The following is a 26,843-nucleotide window of genomic DNA, read 5'->3' on the forward strand; positions in this document are numbered from 1 at the left end:
AAATGCAGAGGGGGAAAACAGGGAATATAGGCAAGAGGTTCAATATGCAAACAGCACTTAGGGATGCGTTTAATACTATATGTAGTTTACAATGTGTCCACAGTCACTACAGATGGGCCAATGATTGATTTAAAGATATTTTTATGTAAAGTACTTGGAGTCCTCAATACTTCTCATAGATACAAGATGATTGAAGAATGTATTTTATCAATTGATCCCTCAGTAGTATTTAATGGGAATGAGTTTCTTGAAGCAATACTACAAGATACTCATATTCCCATTGAAAGATTGTAAAATGTTCAAAAGGTGATTTCAATATGAATTCAACGCACCTGCCACACATAGGAGGATCACTATGTAATTTTCAAAAACATTTAAAGTATATATAAACAGGTTCGAGTCAGATTGTAAAGTTTGTTGACAATGGGTAAAATGTTCTATTAATTCTTTCCACCTACCCATAGCAAATATATATGCCCCAACTGAGAATTAATCAATACCTCTCCCCGAGTTATTTTTAGCATTTGCAAAGAGGTGAAATGTAATAGGAGGAGATTTCCCAGGCTCCAATCCTCTAAGTGTGACTGGTGGTCAATTAAAGTTCATATTGCAAAAATAACAGACACGTATTTCACAGTTTTAGATTTCTCAGATTCCTGGAGGAAAAAGTACCCAGACAGAGCCAAAAGTTCATTTCTGATATATAGTTCTAACTTTGTACAGCCATGCCTCGACCACGCTCTGCCCCAGAAGTGATGTCTGGAGCAGAATTTAAGAGCCACCCAAGGACGCTGAAATCAGTTCCTTTGTTTCCATGCATTCGTACATAGACCCAAAACTAGCTCCCAACTACTTCTCGTCTATTGATGAGTTTTTGTGTGACAAATTTCTTTTCAGTATGCAAGAAAACATTTCACCTCCTACAACTACAGCATTTAAGCTTTGCAGTGTCTTGCACAAGCAAATGTCTGACAGATCCCCGCGAGAGAGGTGTCTGGTGTTTTGCTTGGGCGACAACTCCAAGTCCAAAGGCAATTTCAGACTGCAAAGCCAAGCTTTATGACACTGAACACCATAGGAAGTTGCGTACATCTCATTCCTACTCGAAGTTGAGAGCCGATACCTGTTCTACTCTTGGGGAAGCTCTTGTGAAGGGTTTTGTGATCCAAGTCTTTGCATAAGTCCAAATCCAAAATAAGATGCCCAAGTGGACCTCGTCCCAGTCTTCTCTCTCCTTCTGAGAAGTTGCGAGGATCTCAAGGTGGTCCACTCTCCAGCCAAGGAGCCCATTCTGCACTGAATCCCAATACATCCTGAATTTCTGGGCCCACTGCTGGCACTGCATCAGGTTGAGGTTTTCAAGGAAGCTATGTTGAAACTTTTTTTCCATCCAACTGGCTTGCTCTGGTAATATCTTTGGGACACAAGGATCCATGCAGGCCTCAAGTCAGGTTACTACCGGCAAGTCAACCCTTTGTGCTATCTGTGCCTCATGAACCCCATGTGATTTGAGCTCCAGTTTTGGAGGGGACTCCACGCCTGGCCCCGCAAACCACACTGTTTTGTGCTGTATCAGCACCAACACCGCTCATGCTAAAAGAGGGTTCTGATCCTATTGTCTTGTGCAACCCTGAATCAAACCTTTTTCGAATTCGACGAGGTCACGTCCAGTTAACTCCGACTAAGATAGAATAGCACTTTTGGAGAGATGAAGTTGATACAGAGGTGAAGAGAGAAAGAGTGCTAAAGTAAGCATGAAGTAGAGGAACTGTCAGTAAACAGAGAGGCAGGGAGATAATTAAAGAGAAATAGTGGTTGATTAGAAATAGAGAAGAAGGTGTAGAAAGAGAGGAGAGAGCAAATATGAAGATGTGATGGGGAAAAGGTTGAGAAAGATGTAGTGAGAAAGGACTAAGGTAATAACAGAGGTGAAGTAGAGGAAACGTAAAAAGACACGGAGGTGGAAAGTTGAGATAGGGAACACATTGTGAAGTAAATTGAGAGGTGAGGTACTGAGTGAGAGAGAGGAAAAAGAGAAAGGTGAGCTAGAAAGAAAAATGGAGTAGATAGAAGTAAAGGGGTAGTAATAAGGTGTAGAAGGGTGAGAGCTGTGGATAATGGAGAGAGAGCTGGAGGGGTGAGGTATAGAGAGTGATATGTGGTTGGGAGAGAGTTGAAATAGCTAGCGGAGATTTACAGGGAGGTAAGGTGGAAATAAATCAATGAGGTTCAGATAGAGGAGTAAGCTTTAGAAAATATGAGGTAGAAAGGGGGTTAGAGAGGAAGTGGTAGGAACAGAGTAATAGTGGTGAAAATGGAGAGGTAGAGGTGGGTTGTACATATGTGAGGCAGGGTATGCTAATTTAGGAGCTTTCCTGCCCGCAATTCACTTTGACCATATCTTGGAGGCCCTTACTGGGGTGGGACTTCATCTCCCAGCATCTCGCTGTATTAAGGAGGGGCACACACCATGCTGACGCACTACAAGAGTGCCGCTGGACTCCCGCCGGACTCTATTTCAGGTGGTTTCCTGCACGCAATTGCCTGCATCTTGGAGGCCCTTGCTACGGGTTGAACTTCGCCTTCCAGCATTCCACTGTGCTAAGGAGGAGACCACGCCACGCAGACGTGGTAGAAGAGCACCGCTGGACTCCCGCAGTGTGCGACGCTAATTCAGGTGGATTCCTGCCCACAATTCACTTTGACTACACCTTGGAGGCCCTTGTGGGGGGTGGGGTGTTGTCCCCCAGTATTCCCCTGTTACTAAGGAGGGGCCCACGCCACATAGACACCCTACAAGAGCACCACTTGACTCCCACAGCATGGGACGCGAATTCAGGAAAATTCCTGCCCGCAATTCACTTTGCCCGCCTCTTGGAGACCCTTACTAGGGATGGACTTCATGCCCCAGCATTCACCTGTGCCTTATAAGGAGGAGCCCACGTCACGTAGACACACTACAAGAGCATAAATGTACTCCCACAGCAAGGGACACTAATTCAAGCGTTTCCTGCCTGGAATTTCCTAGTCTGCATCTTGGAATCCCTTGCTGGGGTGGGACTTGGTCCCCCAGCATTTCCCTGTGCTAAGGAGGAGACCACGCCACGCAGACACGCTACAAGAGCGTCACTGGACTCAGCCAGTATGTGACGTGACTGGGATAAGCCCGGGCAAAGGGGGGCCCACCTGGGCCCATCAGCGGGCGACAGAGGCCGGGCAGGGCCACCCCCTGACATCTAGGTTTCAAGATAATTGGTCTACATTTATCAGAAGGAAAGGTTAGTAGCTCTGTTATGGAAAAGCGTAAAGCAAATATCCCGGCCCCTGCATCTGGAAAGACTATGGACAGATTTCTGCAGTAAGCGGTGAACGTTATAAGTAAAGAAATTGAGCTGGCCGAAGGAGTTTATCCCTAGTCACCACCACCCTTTGCATGTGCCTTATCTGATTTACATGATTATCTGGTGTTTAATAACAGTCCAACTGGTAAGATCTAGGCTGCTGTGCCTTAACTAGTAGTTCCAGTTACTGCTTTGGACATGGCTTTAGATGAACGGGAGAAAGGAGTGAAATCTCTGAGCCAAGCTCCTGGCAAAGGAAATAAAACAAAATCCCAAGAAGAGAATAGAAAAGAGCAGAGGGAGGGTCAAAATCTAAAAGACAATGCCCTGGTCTACCATCGCAGGAACACAGCCTAGGACAAATCAAGGACAAGATCAGCCACAAGAGTGTCATTATGGGCCGAGAGTCATTATGGGCCTCACATTTTTAATGCATCTTCAACCCTTTTAACAAAGTGATTGACTTTCAGGAAAAGGTCATCGACTTTATTAAAGACATGGAACAGACCTCCCAGTTCAATCAATCCATCTTAGTTAAGGAGGTGGAGTCAGCTATTAACCAAGATATACATAGGAAAGCGCCTAGACTGGACAGAGTCCCTCTTGATCATTTTAAAAATAATCCCGACCTTTGGGTACCAATGCTTTCTAAAATTTTCAGGGCTGTAGTTGTCAGCCCACTACCCGCATCCTGGAAAGAGGCAACTGTGGTCCCAATCTTCAAAAAAGGTGATAGAAATAACCCGGTATGCTACAGGCCTATTTCTTTAATCGATGCAATGGCCAATTTCCTGGACAGGGTGCTATTAACACGGTTGGAAGGGTGGACCTGTGAAAATAATATACTCCTGAAGACCCAATATAGCTTTAGACAAGGAATCGGGATGGTTGAACAGTGCCTCAGTCTCTTGTTACTTGGTATTAAGGACACCAAGTCCATGAAGTGCTCCTAGCATCTGGCCTTAAAGGACATATCGAGTGCTTTGGAGACTGTTAATTGTGACAAATTATGGAACATGAGGGTGAGAAATCTCTGGTTATTCTCCTCTGGATATGGCCTGACAGTGACAGCACACACTCAATAGCTTCAACTGAGGGTGTTCGCCAAAGATGCATCTTGGCCCCTTTCCTGTTTCTTGTCTATACAAATGGTCTGGAGGCATACTTGCTGCAAAAGAAACTAGATAACATGAAAACGGGGATCCTTTTCAATACTCAATTAACTTGGGATCCTCTTCCAAATTTAAAGGTGCAGGAAATAAATAGAGCAGTCTAAGCACTTTTTTGCCATTGCAGCCAAACTGGGCCAGACGTCTGTCAAGGAAATATACAAAACAAAATGCCTCTCAATTGCTACTTATGGGGCTGGAGTCTGTGGCTACTGTAAGCACTCTAACCTCCAGGTTATTGACAATAGTTTTCTAAGAAGGTTCCTGGTGGTCCCCGAATGCACCTCAACCTCCTTTTGTCATTCTGAAGTGGGTTTGAAATATATAAAAGATTATATAGGCAGGGCCCCCCTGTTATTGTGGGTTAAAAAATGAATATCACCCAAATTAGAATTTTCGAAATCCATTCTTTTGGACTGCCTGACTCTGTGTAATGCTGAAAAAATCCCCTGGCTTGGATATGTTAAACGCACTCTTGGTGAACTGGGCCTTATTGAGTTTTTGATGACCCAGGCCATATCCAGCATTTCCTGCATCATCCTTGACCACCAACTGACCATGAAACCACAAATCAATGCAGTTGTCTCCTCCTGCTTCCAAACACTTTGCATGCTACACAGAATCTTCAGATGGATCCCAAAAAACATTGAAAAACTGTAACTCAGACCCCCACAGCTAGCTGCCTCGAATACGGGAACACACTTTATGCTGGCATCTCCACCCAGCTCCTCAGAAGACTCCAGGCCACACAGAATGCAGCAGCCAGACTCATGCTAGACCTCCCCAAATGAACCCAGATCGCCCCCCACCTGAGGAACCTTCAATGGTTCCTCATGAGGAAGAGATGCCAGTTCAAGGTTCTCACACATGCCTACAAAGACCTCCATGACCTAGGGCCTGCCTACATTAATAATCGATTGAAATTCCACCAACCCTTGAGACACATGCTCTCCTCATCACTCGCCCTTGCACTAGGGGTGGGCGGAATTTGCGTAATTGCGCTACGCAAAGTTCCACGAAAAGGTAAGAAATCTCTGTGAGCATGCAGAGTTCCACGTACACGCGGAATTGCTTGTTCTGCCCGTTCACAATGCTTGTTTCCAGTTCGCGAATGCTGCTTGCATGCTCGGGGGGAAATATCTTGCGAACACGCATTTTGAAAGCGTGCAAACAAGCATAAGAATCTGCGAAGCCGCAAAATTTTGGGCAATTCTGTGTTCTCTGTGGAACGCGAAATTACCCAAATTACGCGAGCGAAACAGAATTTACCGCCCCGGCCTACCTTGCACACGACCCCCGCATCCGCTGCAACCACAGCGGGTGCCACTACTTCTACATTGCTGCCTGGAATGGCATTCCCCTCCAGCTCCATATAGCACAGGAAAGATAAAAGACCTGGCTCTTCTACGAAGACACAGTGCTCAGATACCCATAGGATGACAGTGTTGAACTTTATAAATGCAGTTTGATTGAGGGGGGCAGAGGCATGAGAAAACACCTACTACCTAATGGATGGGATGGTATGCGGTTCAATCTGAAAAATTACCCTAAAGATTACACTCTACCACCATAATATAGTGACCCCCTCCAGGAAGACTTCTTTGCTTACTGTTCTCCATGAAGCTGGCATGCACAAGGGCCCGCTCCTTGCACTTTTCAGGACAACCAGAGAATTAGAGCCTTATGCCACTGAAACCCATTCATACTTATGCTTACAGTTTTATACCCGAGTCCCTTGTTTTTATCTGAAACGTTTATCATCATTAATGCAATCCTGCTAACACCATGTGATGAAACTTGGACACTACCAAAAGTATTATCTATCGCCCCACCTGTTGAGTAACAGTTTAGGTTAACAGTTTACATTTACTCTCTTTGTTGTTTCAACTCATATTGGAACTATATACAACTCTAACTTACGACAATCCTCATACATCTCACCGCAACTATGAGCCGTGATACATTTGCTCATGACAACTACTATTATTAATGACAGCGTTCATTACTGTACAGGCTTGCAGCAAATTCTTTTCACATTGCATAATGTTTCATTTGTACAACATGATAAACATATCAATAAAGACCGTTAAAAAAGAAATATCAGACTCTTTGCTATGTTAGCAGGTATCCTGATCGGATTCTATAATGTTTGGGTATTGCTTATGGGATCAGTTATACCCAGTATTCTCAGTTTCGGTCACTCTAAGATCAGGTATCATAATAGCTGTTTAATTCTGCTGAGCACTTCCATCCAGAGTTCTTGTAAGTGCACCATTTATGAATTATAGAGCCACCGTCAATACCAGAGTCTCATTTTTATGTACATCGTGATTACTTCAGGATTTTGAAGTATCCTAACAACTTAAACAAGGGCCCCTAGTCAATTGCCCACTTTGCCATTTCCTAAAAAAACGACTGTGGTGAGTTATTGTGGATCCAGTTGCAGATGGGAGTAATATTTGGCATTTTTGAATTTAGGAGAGTCTATAAATGCGATGGATCAAATTGTGGCAGACATGGTTTCCTATCTTCATATGATTGCTGTAGGAGATTAAGGTCATCCCAGTGGGATGTGTGGATAGTGGTGAGGTCATTGCAAAAAAAGTTATATTCTTATTCTTGGCACTTAAAGGTTTAGCGCAGTCCACCTACCCCTAATCAATATCTCTTAAAGGCTACATAGATATACATTTTTTGTCCCTTTAAGTATGAGGCCTATTTCAATGTAAGTTGCAGAGGTCTTAAGACTCCAAAAAACATTTCTTTTTATGACAGAGTCGTGCCTCTAAAGTAAGATTATTATTTTTTTAAGTATTTTAAAAGGAGTTTGACAAAGCAGTATACCTTTACATATCTTTATGCTAGACTGTCACTTATAAGCAATCCACACAAACAAATCAAAGGCAATGATGGATTTAAAGCGTGTATCCTTCGAAAACATGATTTTAAGATAAATTATCATTTGACAATATCACTATAGGACCAGAATGTAAAGCATACTTACAGCATGTGCCCCTTGAATTGTGCGCACAAGGTTCATTCCTTTCCAGACATATATATCCCCGTTAAGAGCACCTGAATAGGTGACCTCATCTCTGGCACAGGCCAAGCACAGAATAGTTTGTAGGTCGCCAGTCTTGCCAAAAACGCCACGCTTGGGAGTTAACGAGTTGCCACACAAACTCCAGAACTGTAAAATAAGATGCAGAGAAATGTGTTTCTAGTAGCCGAGGATATATTCATAACATCACATTCATAGTAAAGCATAGCAATGTATACAAGTTACATTAGAAATACATCAAAACACTCTACAGAGTTAACACAGTGCAATTAAAAAAAGGTGGCATGAAACAACTTCAGAACAATTAAAGTGGGCATATTAAAACTTTCACGAATAGCAGGTCACCATCACACTTCATTGATCCAATACCAACCACCATACTGAAAGAGATCATCCAAACTCTAGCTTGTTTGGACATTTCTGATCAACTCCTCCTAGATTGACGGTGAGCCCCAGACCGTCTTAAAGTAAGATGGGTCATCCCACTCTTTAAAAAACAGGAGATAATCCTGAAGACCTAAATAATTTCTGTACTTTAAATAACCTTTCATTTCCAACTAAAATCCGAGAAAGTTGCACAGACTCACAACTTAGGCAATTCATTGAAGATCTGATGACCAACCATCAGCATGTAGAGCTAATGTAGCACTGATCCGATACTCTTCAAATAGTGGATGATATACTGCTCAAACTGGATAGTGGTGGTTCGTGTCTACTTATAGTAGATGCATTGGCAGTGTTTGGTATTGTAAACCACACCATTTGAGAAAGAATGGGTCTAAGTGGCGCAGACGGACCTATTGATTGCAAGAAGCCTTTCTGATGTGTACAATATCTAGAATATTATCTATGTTCTACCCCAAAATACCGTGGTTGCTTTAGTTTTTTTTAATGACATCACTGAGGCTCTTTAATATCTACCCAGCAAACTCTTTGGTATCTAACTTTATCGGAGCAAAGTAGCCAAATAGTTTCATACACGCAAATGAATGCTCCCACGACACTGGTCAGGTAGACGTCACAAAACCCCTACAAATATCTGTGTCTCACATTTGGGTACTGTTGGCCCCGGCCCTTTTGGCAGGTTCACCCCAAGACTTTTTTGCTTTTTCCTAGCCTGTTTCTGTTACCTGGTGTTGGTGATTTTAGGCCTCTGCACACTTTTTCACTGTGGTATAGTGTAAAGTGCATGAGCTCTCTGTGTAGGTGTGGTGAGTGACCTGCCCTCCCATAGGAATGAATGGGGAATATGTATGCCCATGATAGTTCCTGATGTGTGGGGAGTGCAGGTCGAGTTTGGTATGTGCGAACTCGTGAGATTGAATGCTGCGCAATGGTATATGCGGCATGATTGTGTCTAGTGTGAAAGTGCCACTTCTAGAAGTTGGCATATTTGTGTAATTTGTGTCTGCCGTGTGATTGGCTGAGGCTGGCTGGTGAGCCTGGCTCCAAGAGTCTGGGAGGGTCTGCCCTGGTGGTGAATGGAGTGTTTAGCATGCTGATGTGAGGGGAGGAGTGAGCCTGGGCCTGCTTGTGGATTGACCGTCTTGGTTGAGGGTCCTGAATGAGGCTGGGTTTTCCCCACACAATCCTGGCTTCACCCCCTGGGGTGCGTCTGATGTCCCTAGCCTGGCCAGTGAAAGGAATTCCCTATAACCAGTTCTAGCTGGTTCTCACACTGCCTGCACCCTGCTAGACAAAGGATTTCTCTGTATAAAAAGGGGCTGTGTCCCCTTCCAAAATGTTCTTGTTTCTGACTTGAATCCTGCTAGGGGCGTGCTGCTGCTTGGGCTCAGGGGAAGGCGTGCCTCCCTGAGCCCTGCCCAGCCCCTGGATACCTGATGGACTTGGAGGCTGGAGGACTTTCCTTCTTCTTGGGAGCTGTGTGCTCCATCTTTTGCCCTGAGGACCTTTGCCTTGGAATCCTGTGTTTCTGGGGCCCTGCTGGGGATAGGGATCATGCCTGTGGGCTTGCCTATGCCCATAGCGCCTTGAGAGCGCTTTATTTTACCCTCCTGGGCAGAGCGCTGTCGTTTTCCCTTGGAGGGAAGCGCTCCTGCCCCCTTTTGATGCTTATTGCATATTCTTATTGATGGGTACCACCCCATTTATTTAACTGCCTAACGGGTGCTCACCCCGTTTCTACTTTTATTTTTGCAACCGAGGGTGCCCACCCCTCGCTGTGCCCCTCTGAATTACCGCCGCGGCCCTCGCGCCGCAGAAACCGAAAGTCAGGCAGCTTTTGGCCAGGACGGGGGCGGGGCCTGCAATCCGGCAGGAAGTCCCGCCCACCGCCGCCGCCGGCTGGAGGAGAGAAGCTGCCCGGGAGAGGAGAGAGGGGAGAAGAAGATGGCGCCTGCCGCTGAGGGGCTCCCGTGACCAAGGGGGAGCCCCACACCCAGAGAAGAGGCGGCTGGAAGTACCGGCGGGGCTCCGTTCCCGAAGAGGAGCCCCGTGCTGCGAGAGAAACCTCGCCCGCTGCACCAGCGCGGCCCAGAGTAGCCCCCACTACATGAAGCCGGTGAGTGGGGCCGCAGAGGAGGAGGGAAGGGTGCCGGGACACATTGTCGGTGTCCGCCCCCTCCCTCTAGCAGCGCGATTTCGTGCATTGTGCTGGTGAAGCCACGAGGGCTTCAGGGGGCATTGTGATATTCAGAGCCCGTTGAGGCTCCAACGCGGGGGCACTTTGTGACTGCTTTGAGTCCACGGGGGACTCCAACGACGCCCGCATCCTTGATGATTGGAGCCCCGAGGCTCCTGGGGCCAGTTGTGTAATTAGAGCCTGAGAGGCTCACAGTTGTTTACGAGTCCCCCGTGAGGGACACCAACATTCCGGGCATTGTGTTTGAGCCCCAAGAGGCTCCTGCCCATATTTGATTTACGAGCCCAGCGAGGCTCGAGATGCCATTGTTTGAAGAGCCAGAGAAGCTCATGGGGGCATATTGGTTCAAGAGCCTATGTGGCTCCTACTTTTTGGCGCAGTTCTGTTCGAGGGCTAATGAGAGCCCATGCCATAGTTTTATTGATGTCCCAGCTGCCCAGCAATTAGTGGGCATCTGCACCGTTTAGGACTTGTGATTGTTCCCAGGTGCCCAGCAAGTAGTGGGCACCTGCAACGTTTAGGTTTTGCGCCGGTGGCGCATCCCTGACTGGCACTGCATTGGCAGCGCGCCCTGACATTCTGGACACAGGGCTCCTTAGTCCCTTTATTAGATGGGGGCTGGTATGTGATCTTATTTAGGCACAATGTGATTATCTATGTGATGGCAATTGCCTAATGTGAGTTTTGCGCAATGTGATGTGGTGCTAGGAAATGTAATGCATTTAATATGTTTATGCGCCTTGATCTTACACCTCTGAATGTTTTTGGGCATCATGTGTTTTTGCGCTATTGAGTTATGTTCTGGCACCTCTGAATGTTTTTATGCATCATGTGTCTTCCTTGTTCTTACACCGCTGAATGTATGTTTTATGCATCATGTGTTTTCCTTCCCTACACCTCTGAATGTTGTGATGCATCATGTGTAATGTGTTATTGCTTATACTCCTAATTGTATTGTGATACTTAGGTGGTTGTTCTTTCTAGTACAGGTGGACCTAGTGAGGTCCTGGTTCCCTGCATGACATTCTCGTAAGGTGTTAGGGTTGCGTAGGTGGTACTTACCTGTTACCAGTAGTTACTGGTTGTGTGCTATATTTGCTAATTTGTGCTACAGTGATTTTATCCTATATTCTATGTTCTAGAAGTGCTATTTCTACTAAGTGCTGATTCTGACAGTGGCCCATGTGGCCCTGTCCTGGTGAAAATAATCCCTTGTGAATATTGCCCGTGCCAGTTGGCACAATGTGTATTGTGTGATTACTATCTGATGTGTTTTGACAATACAAAAGTTATTTTCATATAACCTTGTGTGGAGTTCCTTTTGGGGTGTGCCTAGGATGTTGTTGCTGTTGTGTGCATGCGCAAATGCTTTACACATTGCCTCCGGGATAAGCCTGTCTGCTCGTGCCAAGCTACCAAGGGGGTGAGCAGGGGTTATCTTGGCGTGTGACTCCCTTGCCCTGACTAGAATGGTGGTTTCTGCCTGGCTTTGGCGTCAGCCTTAGCCTACCAGAAATAGCCAGTTCTAACAGGTACCATGAATTGAGCTTGCAATCTCTCCTCTGAAAGTTGTGGTTGATGTGCAAGGATTAAACCACCTGTTTCTGCCTTTTAAGATAAGGCCACAGCGGAACAGCTACGCTAAGGAGCACTGAGCCGGTTAAATGGGCCACCCCAGAAGCCTTTAGGGGTCTTTTGGGGTAGAGGTGTTCTTGGCCACAGGGCAAGCTATGCCCCCATAGCTTGATGGACACGGGTAAAGTCCATGTCCTGTGCCTAAAAGTCTGTGGGTCCTGGGCAGATCCCGTTGATTCATTGGTGCTATCAATAATGGTGTAAAATATAATGCTAGCATTAAAATGACAGAATGAATAAGGCTATGAGCAGTGCATGGTGAGGGAGGGAGTTATGCTTACAAACGTCCCTTAACTAGAACATTTCAAGTGTTTTTGCCTGCTAATGTTAACCATCTTGTACCACCTCACACTTAACTAACGATCGATCAGTTAATTTGACATTTTCTTTAAATGATAACCCCAAATCCGATCTCTCGCGCTCAAAGCCTTCCAACAACAATAGTGCTCAATTTACTTCCAGTTCTTCGTTGTCCAATAACAGGGTCCATTTGTTGGTAGCTGTGCCCGGAGTGCTCAGGGCACACAAGGTCCCCAGTATAATGGATCATTTTTAAAACACCATTGTCTTTGCTCATGAATAATCATAATGTAAGTGCCATTCCAAATATCCTAATCATTGCTTTGACTGCAAACATCTGACATGCATGTGCATAAAGCAGCAAGGAATGCTCTGTGGACACTCACATTTTTACTTGCATCTCCAAAAAGGCTGGATGTAAATTCAAAAAACCAGCAAAAGGCGCCAAAGGCAGCCAATGGCTTTATACGTGCCAAACAATGTGTACATTTGATTAGTCCTTTTTCAAAACATTTTTGCAGACAATCTTCATGAAAGAAAGCGTATACTTTTGCGATTCTCCCACACACCCTCCCGTCCCCAGATCTGTTCTGCAGTAAACTTAGGTAAAGCCTTTATTGCAAAGTTTGGCACAAATGGATTGAGGAAGGTGCAAGGTTATTTGCAATCGAAAAAAGGACATTGCGTGGCCCTTTTTAATGGAATTCACGTTCCAATCTTAATTAAGGAGTCGCAATTTCTGCCATCCATACTCCACAGCTTGTGTAGTGGATCTTGCACAGGATAGGCTATCTCTAATTTGCATACATTTCCACAGGGTATGCATTGGGATTCCGCCAATACAACAAAAGCATACATTTATACAAAAGGTAGGCACCGGTCTCTAACGCACACATTAAACATTTTCTGACTGGTGATAAATGAGGTGCATGTAAAACTCGTTTATTCATGCACTCGATCGGTTAGATGGTACAGCCAATGCTAAAAGAGCAGATTCTCTTCCGACATGTCCAGCTCAAATTCAAGGCGCTGTTCGTTGACAAGGGTGTAAGGCACTGAAATAAATAGAGCTTTAAGTCATTTGATTCCATCTTTAATATAATGTATTGTTCCTGGCACTGATGGACAATGCGCCTCCAGGGCTGGCCGAGTGCAGCGACCATGGAAGTAATTAAGCTAATGGAAGCTCTTTTGCAAAGCACTTGTGTTAAATCAAACTCTAATTCATACATTGAAAAGCTGTCCGTTTGCCAACTCAGCAAAATTCAGTTAAAAGAGACGTTCCACCAGAACATTTTTTTGATCATTGAATGACCCACCATACAAAATCCCATAGGACTCAGCAATGTTGTTCTTTCCAATAACCTTTAACAGCTTAAAGTTCACACCTGCTATCATTCTCCCTCCTTGCTGTTAGGGCACAATCAAGTGGTAGAGAGGCACATGTTCATTTTTCACTTTATGAGGACCACTGATTTCACTGCATCCATTACAGAATGAAGGAAGTTGGGTCTCTTATGCCTGGAATGCAACAGCAACAAAGAATTCAGTAACATCAAAAACCAAACCAGAACTCTACAGCAGCCATTTTGTCGCAACAGCGCAAGCCTGCAATGCAAGTCTCTAGTAGATCATTTTAAGCCCCTGTGACAGCTAATAGAAAAGCCGCGAGGTTAAAAAATTAAAAACCTATTTCATAAGACACCCAAATGACCATCTCAGAGTCAATCTGTGTCGATGTATAGCTAGCATTCGAACTTTGACAAATGAGTTTAAAAAATGCCGGTGAAAAAGTCACAAATAAAAAAATGCATTCTGTAAAAAATGCATGCATGAGATAAAAAATGGAATGTGACAAAAACTGTGAGGATTGTATTTTTTGGATGCTATTCACTCATGCGCTGCAATGGAAGCGATCTGTAGGAGGCAGAGTGACACACCCAACAGCATGTTATAAGAAGGTAAAAGGTTTAGTTTGCCCCACTGTATATAAATATATATATATCTTAGGCCTTGTTAAAGACAGCCCCAGCTATCCGAAGGCCTTTAGTTACCAATAAGTAAAAAGGTATAATTAACAGTTCTACAGACAGAGAGTGGACTTTTGATCACCCCGACCCCAGCACTTGATACTCCAGCAGTTTCCAAGATTCCCATTGGCTGGACGGAATGTCCATAAAACCCAGAGTATTTTGTGGATGGTCATATGTGCACAATTAGTATTGCCATAAGGTTTTATGATAAAGAAAACCTAATGTAGTTCTAGTCCTGCCCCCCACCTCTGATGCTTCTTTCCCACTTGCACCATGCCTCATCTCAATACCTCCCCAAGCTGCTACTGCACAATGTGCTGCTTTTTCCATGAAGAGTGAAAGCCATCCATGTGAAGACGTGCTTGATAAGGGTGCCAGAGGGGTTCCTTTCTCTACTGGCAGAGTTTCCTTTAGATTATAGGAACTGCCTTTAGCATCCCTAGCATAGTAGTGTTTCATGCATGTTAAAGGAAAGATGGTTTAGTGTCCTTAGTCATGTGCAGTTCCACGTCCTATGCAGAAGATATCAGATGGCTCATCGTAGCATGACCCGACTGGGCTGTACTGCTCTTAGCTACTACTTACCATTATCTGTCAAGTGCCAACTAATGCATTTCAACATATTGCCTACATTACTGCAAGGACTGACCGAAAATGATCAGCTGAGCCAATTGACATATTTAGCTTATGTTTATTCGCTCTCTACATCGCAATTTAACTTTTTCCCACCCTTGGGCAATGTCGGCCCAGCCATTGATTTGCCCACACAGCTTTGGGTAGATCCTCTGTAACTGTAGATTGGGCAATGCTTTGTGCAGTGACTGAGTTACATTTTAACTTCTCCCCTCCGGCAATGGATTAGCCACGACCCACAGTGCACCTGCATAGAACATTGGAAGATCTGGAGTAGAGGTCTTCCAATTTTCCCTTAAAAAACAAAGGCTTCAAATTGTGTCATAGCTTCATGAAGCAGATGTCAGCAACAGATACACGCCATATCTGCTCATGGTGCCTAGGGTCAAAGTACAACCCAAAGAAAAGTGATAAATGCTTCTGTATGCATAAGAAAGGTAACCATGACGCAGGCGGCAAAGCTATACTGTGTTGAAGACAAAGTGCAAGATAGATTGTACTTCAGAAAGATGATCCGTTCCCACTCCAAGTCAAGGGTCTGCTTGCTTACCAGGTCCCTGGTCTGTTCTAAGTTGCTGATCATGAATAATTTAAAGACAAAGTCACAGGAAAGGTCATGCCACAATAGGTCCACCCTCATCGCCTTCCCACTGTTCCTCCTGCTGGGGGGGGGGGGAGATGTACATTCTGCACTCCAAGGGCCTAACTCTGTCACTTGAAGGTTATATGCAGATGAGAGAGGCGGAAAACAGGGATATTAGCTGCAAGGCAGGCAGTTATCTGACATAGAGGAAGGTTTTTAATTTAGCTCGAAACCTAGTTTCTGCTGGTTCCAAACGTAGGTCCACTGGGAGTTTGTTCCAGTGGTTTGCCGCTAAATACCTAAAGGATCTGCCTCCCATGCAAGCTTTCTTCACCTTGGGGATCCTCAGCAGTCCCCCACCCGCAGATCTAAGCGCTCGGGCAGGTTCGTAGGATTCAATCAAGCTCTGCAGTGGTCGAGGTGCCCTGCCATTCAGAATCCGATGGCAGGTGCAGAGGGCCTTGTACTCAACTCTGCTCCTCACAGGGAGCCAATGTAGCTTCTGCAGGGCCTCCTTCGAAGGCGCCCTTTTGGGCAACCTGAGTATCAAACGTGCTGCCGCATTTTGCAGCACTTGAAGGCGACCAACACTCTTCCCTGGTGCCCCCAGATATAGCAAGTTCGCATAGTCCAACCTTGCGGTCACTAATGCATATACCAGGGTTTTGCGAGCTTCCATATCAACGTTTACACTCTTACATCAAAGCGATACACTTCTAGGAAGTCCTAGACAGCGCCAGAGGTATATCACCCCCTAACTGATTATTTGTACCGGCGCTTATATTGGAGTGTAAACCAACTTAAACTTTAAGGCGGACTCCTTCTTAGAGTGTCGACGCAGTTGCGGTCGCGTTTCAGCCACTTGTTTCTATGGGCTTTATCAGGACAAGGGCATAAATACACTGAAACACTGGTGCTGGTGCACTCACTGATCCCTTGTAGTGCAGGGACAGGACGGTCTAGGTACTCAATCCAGGATTACCTCAGTGGAAAAGCACCCCTTATGTGCCCACTTCGTTGTACAGCTAGTAGCTTCTGGCTTGGAATGTCTTTCGTGTCAGTTTTCTCTTTCTATAACTTTCACGGGGAATCCAGCTTCTCTTCGTGAGTCGTCTCATTACTTGGTTTCCCAAAATGCCGCCATAGCGTGCACGCTATGGTGCCATTTTGATAAACCAAGCTACTAGCTGTACAACGAAGTGGGCACATAAGGGGTGCTTTCCTGTTTGCCCCAAACTGAGAATATTTACCCACCACTTGGGCCCTAGCCTTCTGGCTTAATGCCCAATCCTATTGCGGCTGCTCCTGGGCCCTCTCACTGCCTTTTTACCCACCACCAGCTTTCCGCGTCTGCATTGACACTCCCCCTTCCAGAATCTACTTAATGGAAGCCTCAGTGCAGCTCCATTGAGCACAGCCTCTCCAGCTCCCCTTGCTGCCTGTCAGCTGCCTTCCTATGTGTGCCAGCCAGAGGATATTCACTCAGCACTTGGGGCCTAGCCTTCTGGCTTAGTGCTGAATTCCTTTCGCAGCATCTCCTGGACCACCTCGCTGCCACTTCCCACCAACCGCCTCTCCAGGGACCCTCCCAGGACCTACTTAATTGAGGCTGCAGTGGAACCACACAGAGGATGTGCGCAGTGGGCACACCGCCGGCGCACCAAAGGCAAGCCTGTCTGCGCCAGTCTGTGCCTGTACCGGGCCCAGTGCCAGAAGGACATTCTGGCAGACTGCATCGATGCTAGCGCCACCGAAACCATGGAACGCTTCCTCACCGTTCTCCTGCTAACAGCCACCGTGAACATGATCCCTCCCTCATAAGAACTCTGCGACGCCCTAGCAAATCACTTCCACAACAGGATATCCACCATCTACAGGAACTTCGAGCCCCAACCTACCAATCTCCTCAGCTGCCCCACTCCAATGGAACTCTATCCACTCAGAAGCACCCACAACAACTGCCCCCACCGCCTCTTCAACCTAGGAAGCAATGAGATCAGCCACCAACTTACCACCATCCCTAATGCATTCATTGCCATAGCCACCTTTGCCGATGCAAGGAAACATGCAGAGGTCAGACTTCTCTCTAGGAATCCTCCTCAGACCCCAGCGATCACCAGAAATACCGCCCCTTCTTGCTGCTCCTGTTTCCGCCAAAGTTCCGGAGAAGGCCACCTACCATCAGCTCACCAAACACCTAGCAAGAAACAACCTCCTAGAACCCTCCCAATCCGGATTCCGAGTCAACCACATCACCAAGACCGTTCTGATTACCGCCACAGATGACATCCACTCCTTACTCGATAGAGGTTAAGCCCTGATCCTTCTAGACCCCTCAACAGCCTTCAATACCGATTTCCACCACACACTCATCGAGAGACTGCACCAGAAAGAAATCAAAGGAGACGCAGTCAGATGGATTGCAGCATTCCTCACTGGATGCACACATAGAATCTGTCTCCCCACCTTCACCTAGGAACCCAAGAGCACAGCAGAGGATGCTCCTTCTCCCACCACGTCACCAAGACTTAGAACGCAATCCACCTTCGAACATCACCTTTGCTGACGGACTTCAGGAATAGACTCAAAACCTGGCTCTTCGACTAAACCCAGCTACCCAAAGCCTGGATACCCCGACGGGTGATAAGCCACACGCTACAAATACCAACTGACTGATCTCAGCCTTCGCAGATCCGTGTCTTGTGGGAGGGGAGGAAACGGCACAAGATAAACGTATGTCATCATGCAGGGATGGCACCTGTAAACTATTCCAGACCATCACTTCTGGAGGTAGTACTGGGTCACCGCAAACTCTGATTGAATCACTTGCAAGCACACAGGAGTGGTTGTTTTGGAAAAAAATCAGGATTCATTATGGTGCATGGGGAAATTTACAAGGTGAGGAATCTGTGTGCAGTTAGAGTATCCACTAGAAATTGAGTTACTAAAGCTAAGTAACCTTTTCATCGGGGGCTCCACATTGCAAAGTTTGAAGACCACAGATCTAGTGTATGGAGCCTGACTTGGCAGCCCCAGTCACATGTTTATGCTGTGCTACCGCACCACATACATTTACAAGGGGATACACAGTGCTGAGTTTTCCTCTGTCTTCAAGTACAGGCTGTCTCATGTGGTCGGGTTCAGCATACATATAAGGGTCTTGTCATCTACATCATGAAATGTGTTCATTCACGTGAAAAAAAACTTAGTCCCCTCCCACTGAACACCTCTGTCTTGGGCAGCAGTGATTTACTCTATTTCAGAAGCGAGTGCTTCAATGTTTACTAGTACTAAAGCCTCCAGCTCAGCCGCGGTGTCATGTTGATTCGTGACAAAAACACATGCATCTTGTAGAATGCTCAAAAATCAGTCTATGGTTTGCCAGACGTGCCAGCTTTGGGGCTATCAAAGTCAAGACTGACTGAATACAAGACCCAGCTATGCAATGGCACTGCTGAGCTGAGGAAACATTGATCTAGGGAGCTTAGCTGTCATGTGTGACATGTTCAGTAAGCGCTTGCTTTTTAACTAATAGCTCAGGCTATATTGTTATAAAGATAAACTACAAGTACCAGAGTGCACCTGCTCTTTTCAGAAAGAGCCAATACTGCTAGAGGCGTCCCTCGTAAAGGGATCTGTTAAAAAGTCCCCGGGGTGGCGTGGGCCACCTGTTGGGCTTCTTCGGGTGTTATGGAAGGGGATTATTTCAAGTATTTTCTGTTCACCGTTTGGGCTCCAATTGTAAAGGACATTTAAGTATTTCACCCAAGACAACCGTAAATGATTAGACCAGTCTTATAATCTGGACACTGCGAAGGCATCTCTCTTCTGTGTGGAGCCGTTTCTCTGCACTCAATTTAACCTAATTATTTGCACGCTGTGCAGCAACCCAGCTAGCGGTTCTGTTTCTGTATGGTGAATGCTAGGGACGGGCAGGTCTATAATGCTATTAGAACAGTTTCCACTTACTGCTCACATTTAATAAGAGAACCACAAGCATCTGAACGGCGGAGCAGAAGACCTATGCCGAAGACAATTGGCCCTGAGCCTCTCCAATGTCTTCAGTGAGGCTCTCAACATTGCAATGTTTTCATCAAGCATGAAACCTGGTCTCTTCAGAATTCCCTGAATCCACTTCCTGCCTCGATCAACATTCACGATTTTGTCAAAAGGTTTTAACTTCCATTATCTGGAAGGAACAATATAAAAGCAACATTATTTTATTGTAAAACGAATTTCTCTTTTAACGTAAAGCTTTATTCAGAACGTACTATCCGACGGAGTACTGCAATGAATGATTTTAATATCAAGAGTCAGTGGGACTCAGTTTTTCAAGCTCATAATGGTTGACGTTGTACTGCGGGCCTGCTCAACAGACAATTATTTCTGCAGCAAGTGCTCAAGCAATCTGGCTACTGTACCAGCCCATCAGTTTCAAATTGTTGAGGAGGGGGAGAGGGGGGGGGGGGGGGGGGGGCGGAGAGAGTACAGGTTGGATTTCACTACTTACATTGTGTGATACGTTGATGGTATCGCAGATTGTGTGAAATCCTTTTGCAAATCCTGGCGTTTTAATCAGCAGCACATTTCGTTCTTGAGTTTGTAGTTTAGAGAGCTGGGAACTCCACCCAAGGCTTTGCAGTAAAGTCTCTGTACTATTACGACTTGTGCGGCGCCCGAGGTGCCTCATCACTAGAGCTGCATTTGGGTCCAAACTGATTTTGGGCCACTGTGGATGCTACAGATTTTTTTTACTATCGCAAGACAGGAGCTTGTTTTGTGCAGGTGTTTACCGGCCCAAGTTCTTAATTCTTTACATCGGATCTGATTTATGGCAGTCCACCACATAGTGACACAGCCAGTCTATTTTTCAACACAGCATATCATCAGCGTGTTAACAATTTAATACACATAAAAAATAATACATGCACATCCAGGCCATTCCTAGAGCTTTGGGAGAACTGTGATAGAGCGTAATATGATTTACCTCGGTCAATTCCTGCTCATTAAATCTTGTGATACTAACACATACTTAAGAAACATGACTAACAGTGTGACTCGTAAAACACATGAGAGTTTGCACCTGCATCGTAAAAGCTGCAGTACAGTCACAAACCAGATAGAGATTCTATGGCCACATGCATCATCCGGGCCTTTTGCGAATTCCAAATTGCGAAAAATAGGGAATCGCAATTTGGAATTCGCAAAATGGGATGCATGTATATTTTCGCAAAATATTTGTGAATCGGTAAAAATCGCAATTTTTACCGAATCGCAAATTTTATGGGAATTCCAAAGTGCGAATTCGCATTTCCCATTGATTCCTATGGGCCAAAAGGCCCATAGGGATCAATGGGAAGGCTTTTACAAATTGCGATTTTCTTTTTGAAAATCGCAATTTGTTAATGCATTCCAAGGGTGCAGAGCCCCCCCCGCACCCCAGAAATGAAATCGAAGTGCATGTTTCACACACACATGTCCTAAGGACATGTGTGTCTGAAACATGAAAGCTTAAAAAATGCATTTTTGAGCTTTTTCACAACTTTTTGCAAATTACCACGAGGTTCAACCTCGTGGTAATTTGCACCTCCTACTTGCTAATTCGCAATTAGAAAAACAATCATGCATTGCTTTTAAGGAATCGCAAATTTGCGATTCCTTAAAAGCAATCGCATTTTTGAAAATCGCTAAAAATAGCGAATTTAACAAAAATGCATGATGCATCCCAAAAACTTATCTAGGAAGTGCAAACGGCCGATTTTACCGATTCGCACCGTTTGCACTTCCTAAATAGGTTGATGCATGTGGGGGAAAGTGTATTAATGAGAGAAATTAATAATATTAATAATGTGCTGTGAAAACCTTTACATGCTATAATGTGTGGCCTAATGATGTAGCCTTTAACAAAATATGATTATGAAAATGCTAAGAGTGCTCATTTAGTAGATAAAATGGATTTACTTAAGTTGACGATGAATAAAATGATTTCTGCTCACGTCACAGCACTATCATGGAAACCTGCAATCTCAAAATGTCGAGAGAAATGTGCTTGTTCATTCATAAATGATTCGCAAATGGGTTGATGCTTGATGGAAATACAAAATTGTGTTTAAAATATTAATCTTTATGCAAAGTATAATCCCAAATGCAGAAGATTACTCTGAAGGTTTGAAAAGTTAAAACCTTTAATAGATCATAATGTTTAGTAGTTTTTCGTGAAGGCCTTAAAATGCACTTTCCATCATTTCTTTCGAATAAGACTAGAATATGCTGACATGACTATCCTGCTCGTGTGAGAACTTTTGCAAAAGTTTCTCTCTCTAGTTTCTGAATAAAGGACACCCTCTCTGCTAGTCCAAAACTGTGTCGACTTTGCTGAAAACTCAGAAGAGAGACCTTGGGAACTGACATGATGGAATACAAACAAACTTCCTAATTCCGAGGAGGAATGAAACTGAACTTTTAGCAGAGTAATGAAAATTTGACAATGACATTACGTAAAGTTTCCGGATCATTTTGGTAAGGTAATGATCGCCCCATGGACAGACCATAGACTTTCAGCAATGGAAACCATGCAAACTGTGCAAAAGATACTTTTGGGGAACTATGAACAATTGGAAGTATAACTGCCCTGTGGATAAAGGACTGTGGAAGGCTATCTTTGAAATGTTCCTATATCCCAGGCATGCTGTCTGTCTGATCTCTGATTTCCTGTACTGAACTCTCCTGACTTTCCCTGCATTTCGTCAGCTGGTTAAGTCGAGCAGGCCAAACCTTTCGATGGAAGGGTTGAATGACTCTGGCTATTGCACGCTGTGCTCTAGCGTCCTTCTGGGCTCACTGCGAGTCCTCCGAATCCTGATAATCTGCAACTGATCCTTTGATTTGTATCATTCTTGATTGCATTCTGAACTGTGATATGCACTCTCTCTCTTTCTCACCAGGGATTGTTTTGAAATATATTTGGCTCTGAGCTGTGATATGTTGTGATTTACCTGTAATCAATTTATAACCGATATTAAATTACATTAATGTATTTTTGTGCTTTGACCATTCAATTTGAGGTTTAGATAAAGATTTTGCTGTTACAACCATATATGCGTATGTCATTTCTTAAAGCTTAGTCTTTGAATATATTATAAGTATTATGCTAGGTTGGGACGGCCTTTCTTTATTTTAGGTCCTCATGAAGGAGTGCCATCCGTCTCTGATTATTCGAGTCTCTATTAGCACAATCTAAAGCTCCATCGGAGGACCTTGATTGGTTAGTGTTAGGTAGCAGTTGGTGTTGTAGGGTAAATGGTCTAAACTTGGTTATATTAGGACTAGCAGCCCGTCCAGACGTTGTCCGGGTATGAATTGCTGCCGGCCAGTAGTATATTGTTTTGTAGGATTTCGTTTTGATAGCATTTCTTATCTGTGACAGGCCTGTGAAACGCTCCGATTCACAGTGCACTGCTGATGCACTTAAGAGTGCGCGTTCAGTAGTGTGTGAACTCGAGTTTCCCTACTTTATTTTTCATTGCATTATTATATGGCGCGAACTCGACAACATGGCATGAGCACAATTTACATTACAGAAGAACACATTCATTTGTGGTAGGCACGGAGAGACAAAGCAATTTGCCTGGAATCAAAGGATGTTGAGCTGATGCCGAGATTCGGACGTAGCTCCCCAGCTCTAAAGTTCGCAATTCTAGAACTTGTGGCGGGAAGTGTGTCTAAAAGTGTATGTTGGTGCTGGCCATCAATGAGAGATCTGGAATCCAATCAATATTGGAACCTCTATCCCAGTTCGCTGATTATTATCTTCGCGAATCGGTGATAACCCAGAAATCCTATGTTAAGGACACTACAGACATCTTAAATGTCCTTGACAATATGACATTTGATCCTGATAATGAGTATATCGTGACTATTGACATCGAGTCCCTATACTCGTGTATCCCTCAGGATGCCGCATTGGTGGCAACAGCAAGAGCACTGGCCAAACAGGAGTGGTTTTATGATGCCCCCCAGAGCTTTGTTTTGCAGTGTGTTGAATTAGCACTCACAAGGAACTTTTTTTCAGCTATAAGAACGACCTGTTCCTCCAAGTGACGGGCACATCTATGGGGGCTACGATGGCACCTAGTTTGGCCTGTATTTATGTTGGCCAATTTGAGGAGCACATCATCGAATCTGACATCAATCCCTTCAAAGGCCATATGCGCCTTTGGAGGCGATATATAGATGATGTGCTCCTCCTATGGGTAGGAGAAGAATCATCCCTCCTCCAGTTCTTAAACTGGTTGAATACCCAAGCTATGAGCCTTCGCTTCACCTGGAAGTATCATCACACCAGTGCGGTTTACCTTGATCTTGACATTGAAGCAGTGGAAGGAGGCTTTCGAACAAGTGTTCATCAAAAACCTACTGATAGAAATTCATTGCTATCGTGTCAGTCATATCACCAGAGAGCATTAAGAGACAATCTCCCTGTGGGGCAATTTTTAAGGTACAGGCGAAATTGCTCTTCCACTGAACTATACAAAGAGCAAGCAGAGGTGCTGAGTAAGAAACTGGAAGCCCGAGATTATCCGCACAGAGTTATCAAACAGGCTCAAAAGAGAGCCCTGAACACACCAAGATCGGTTCTATTAGAATCACATACAAAGGAGAGGACAGACTTCTTACCTGTGGTCATGACCCTATGACCACCAAGATCCGCCAATCTATTCGAAAACACTGGTCTCTACTATCCACAGCGGATTTCAAGATGCCCCCGCCTCGCTTTGCTTTCCGAAGAGCTAACAATTTGAAAGACAAACTAGTCCATACCAGGATAAATGGAAGACCAGAAATAGAGACTACTACCATCCCTAAAGGACACTTTCCATGCGGAAATTGCTCAGTGTGCCCCCTGACGAAAAAAACTGCAACAGTGACTTTACAATCCGGTAAGACCTGGTCACTGAATCACTTTAGTAACTGTAACACTTCCAATGTGGTGTACAGACTAAGATGTGAATGTGGGTTGGAGTATATTGGACTCACCACACGGAAGATCAAACTCCGTATTCAGGAGCATGTCAGCACAATAAGGATTGGGAAACTAACCACTAAATTAGTGCAACATTGCCACCGCAATAAACATACCTTTACCTGGGTGGTTCTGGAGAGAGTGATGGGTGATGCACAGACTATAGAAAGACGCTTAATTACCAAGGAAGCACAATGGATATACCAAGAACAAAGTGAACAGAAGGGACTGAATGAACTTTTGGAGTGGAACAAGCTACGTTGAGATATACATGTGGATGTTCTTCGGCACAGTATGCTACTGTCCCCCAACTTCAAGGCACTCCCCCACCTTAAGTATAACTAGGTGACTATATCTGAAAAAGTTCTGTGTAAATAACATTACAAATAATCTCAGGTCACTCCGCACCTTCCTATTGAATATATTTAGGGTCACGATGTAAAACCTCTTTTTTACCCATGTAGAGTGAAACCCCTGGAATATGTCTATATGTCAGTAACTGTTCCAATCCTCACTCATTCTTTAGATAAAGACTGAGATGAAAAATTAAATACACTCGGGGAATGACTTTTTCTACTTGAGTGCTATTAGTAGTTGTACTATCCCTACTATCTACACTGTCTATACATTATTTAAAGATGGCCTCGACTTGCATTGCATATACACTGTTCCAAGATGGCTGCGACCGATACATTACTTCTGCTTTTGTATTGGTATAGTAATTACCACTAATTAATAGATGGGGTGTGCTGTCTCTATTGAGAATGTCTTTTTACACACCTTACTGGAGACACAGTAACAATTTCCCGAATTGGAAACTCAACGCATTTTTATTCGCGTAAATTTCCAAAAAATATACCCCTAAAATAGATTTATGTGATCATTAATTAGCGAAGCTGTAGAAATGGTGAAACTCGAATATACTATATGAGCAGGCACGCATTGACACATAAAACAAACACTTTCAATGGCATAGTAACCGTTTGCAAATGGCCGCGATAGTCATCTGACTATTTTTAGCCAATTAGAACCCCCGAAAATCGGCCAATTAGATTTTCCGAAAATCGGCACTTGATAATCTAAATGCGAGTATGTACGCATTGGCACATAAATCAGGCATTTTTAAGGGTCTTATGACCGTTTACAAATGGCCGCGATAGTCATCTGACTACCCCAGCCAATGAGAGCCCCCGAAAATCGGCCAATCAGATCCTCCGAAAATCGGCACTCCAGAATCCAAATAGAACAGTGTAAACACTCGTTCGGCGTTCGAGTGCTGAGAAGACGCCGAACGAGTGATCTCCACTGGTAACGCTCTGATGGACCTCTTTGGTCATTTTTATGTTCAACAAGCAAGGTTAATGAACGCTTCTAAAGTGGATAACCTATGTTTGTTTGGTACTTTCTTCTAGTAATTGAACTGAAGGGAGATAGGACCACGCTCACCTATGGGGGCTGCTTTCCTGTTTTTAAGTTCCTCTCGGCTGGTATGAGAGGCAAGGCTACTTGAAGGGTAACAATAACTACTATTACCTAATACAGCATGATTGTTTGACAGTGCAGTATCACCCATATGTAGAACACAAAGGTGGACAACAGGTAACCTCATATATGTTTGTTTATATTACAGCACTTGAAGCACAGTGTCTCTTGCAGTGGCATTTAAATTGAGTTGCCCTGAGGAAATTGCCTGATAAAAACCAAGGCAATGAAACATGTTGGCTGTAAGTAGGGTGTGAAGCGATAGGTAGTATTCACACTATCCTTTTTTATGTTTATGTGTTTACTGTTTGCAACAAAGAAAGGAACATGAGTAAAGTTTATTGTCCTGGTTGCACAGTAGCTTGTATGTTAAATGTTTAATGTTGTAAATTTTTGTCACATATAAGTTGTGTTCACTGCACCATTCACTGTCTTTTTACTTTGGGTTCGAGACACGTTTACGTGAAAGCTTGATGGCACCAATGATGAGAACAGGGCCATCCTGGTGAGTACCAGGCAGGGGTCCCATTGGTGGTGTGCCCGTGAGGTGCCATCTCGCTCTTCACACATTTTTTGTCTTTCAAGGTGATTGTTAGTCTTGTGCTGTTCTAAATGTATAGATCAAAGCTAGGTTGCTTTTTACATAAGCAATAGACTGAGACATCTTGGGTATAAGCATGGGCGGAAAATCCGTTTCGCTCGCGGATTTTGCGGATTTTCGGTAAATTCGCAATCCGCGAGATTCGCGAATCTCCCGCAAAATCCGCAAATCCGCGAGCAGCGGATTTTGCTCGCGTGAGTTCGCGGCTTCCCAGTACAACTTCGCGCCCCGCGAATAAGCGCTAAATTGCAGAAATACGATTTTAGCAAAACTGAAACTACTTACCAGGTTCAAAAGTTCAGGCTCATCATTAGTAGCCATTTCCTGTAGTGCTTCCTGGGGGGCCCCTCCAGAGTTCGGTTGCCAGTTGCAACTATTATG

The 26,843-nt window shown here is 44.5% G+C and overlaps 1 protein-coding gene across 1 annotated transcript in view; it reads right to left on the reverse strand.

Moving 5' to 3' along the window:
• EML5 (EMAP like 5) overlaps nt 1–26,843 on the reverse strand; it is a 1,453,541-nt gene that overhangs the window by 986,023 nt on the left and 440,675 nt on the right. Inside the window, exon 5 of the mRNA XM_086936634.1 lies at nt 7,515–7,700. Within this exon, the coding sequence (XP_086792760.1) occupies nt 7,515–7,700 (186 nt within the window). The remainder of the gene's footprint in view (nt 1–7,514; nt 7,701–26,843) is intronic.

This window comes from Lissotriton vulgaris, chromosome 9 (assembly GCF_964263255.1).
Source record: "Lissotriton vulgaris chromosome 9, aLisVul1.2, whole genome shotgun sequence".
Classification (NCBI taxonomy): Eukaryota; Metazoa; Chordata; class Amphibia; order Caudata; family Salamandridae; genus Lissotriton; species Lissotriton vulgaris.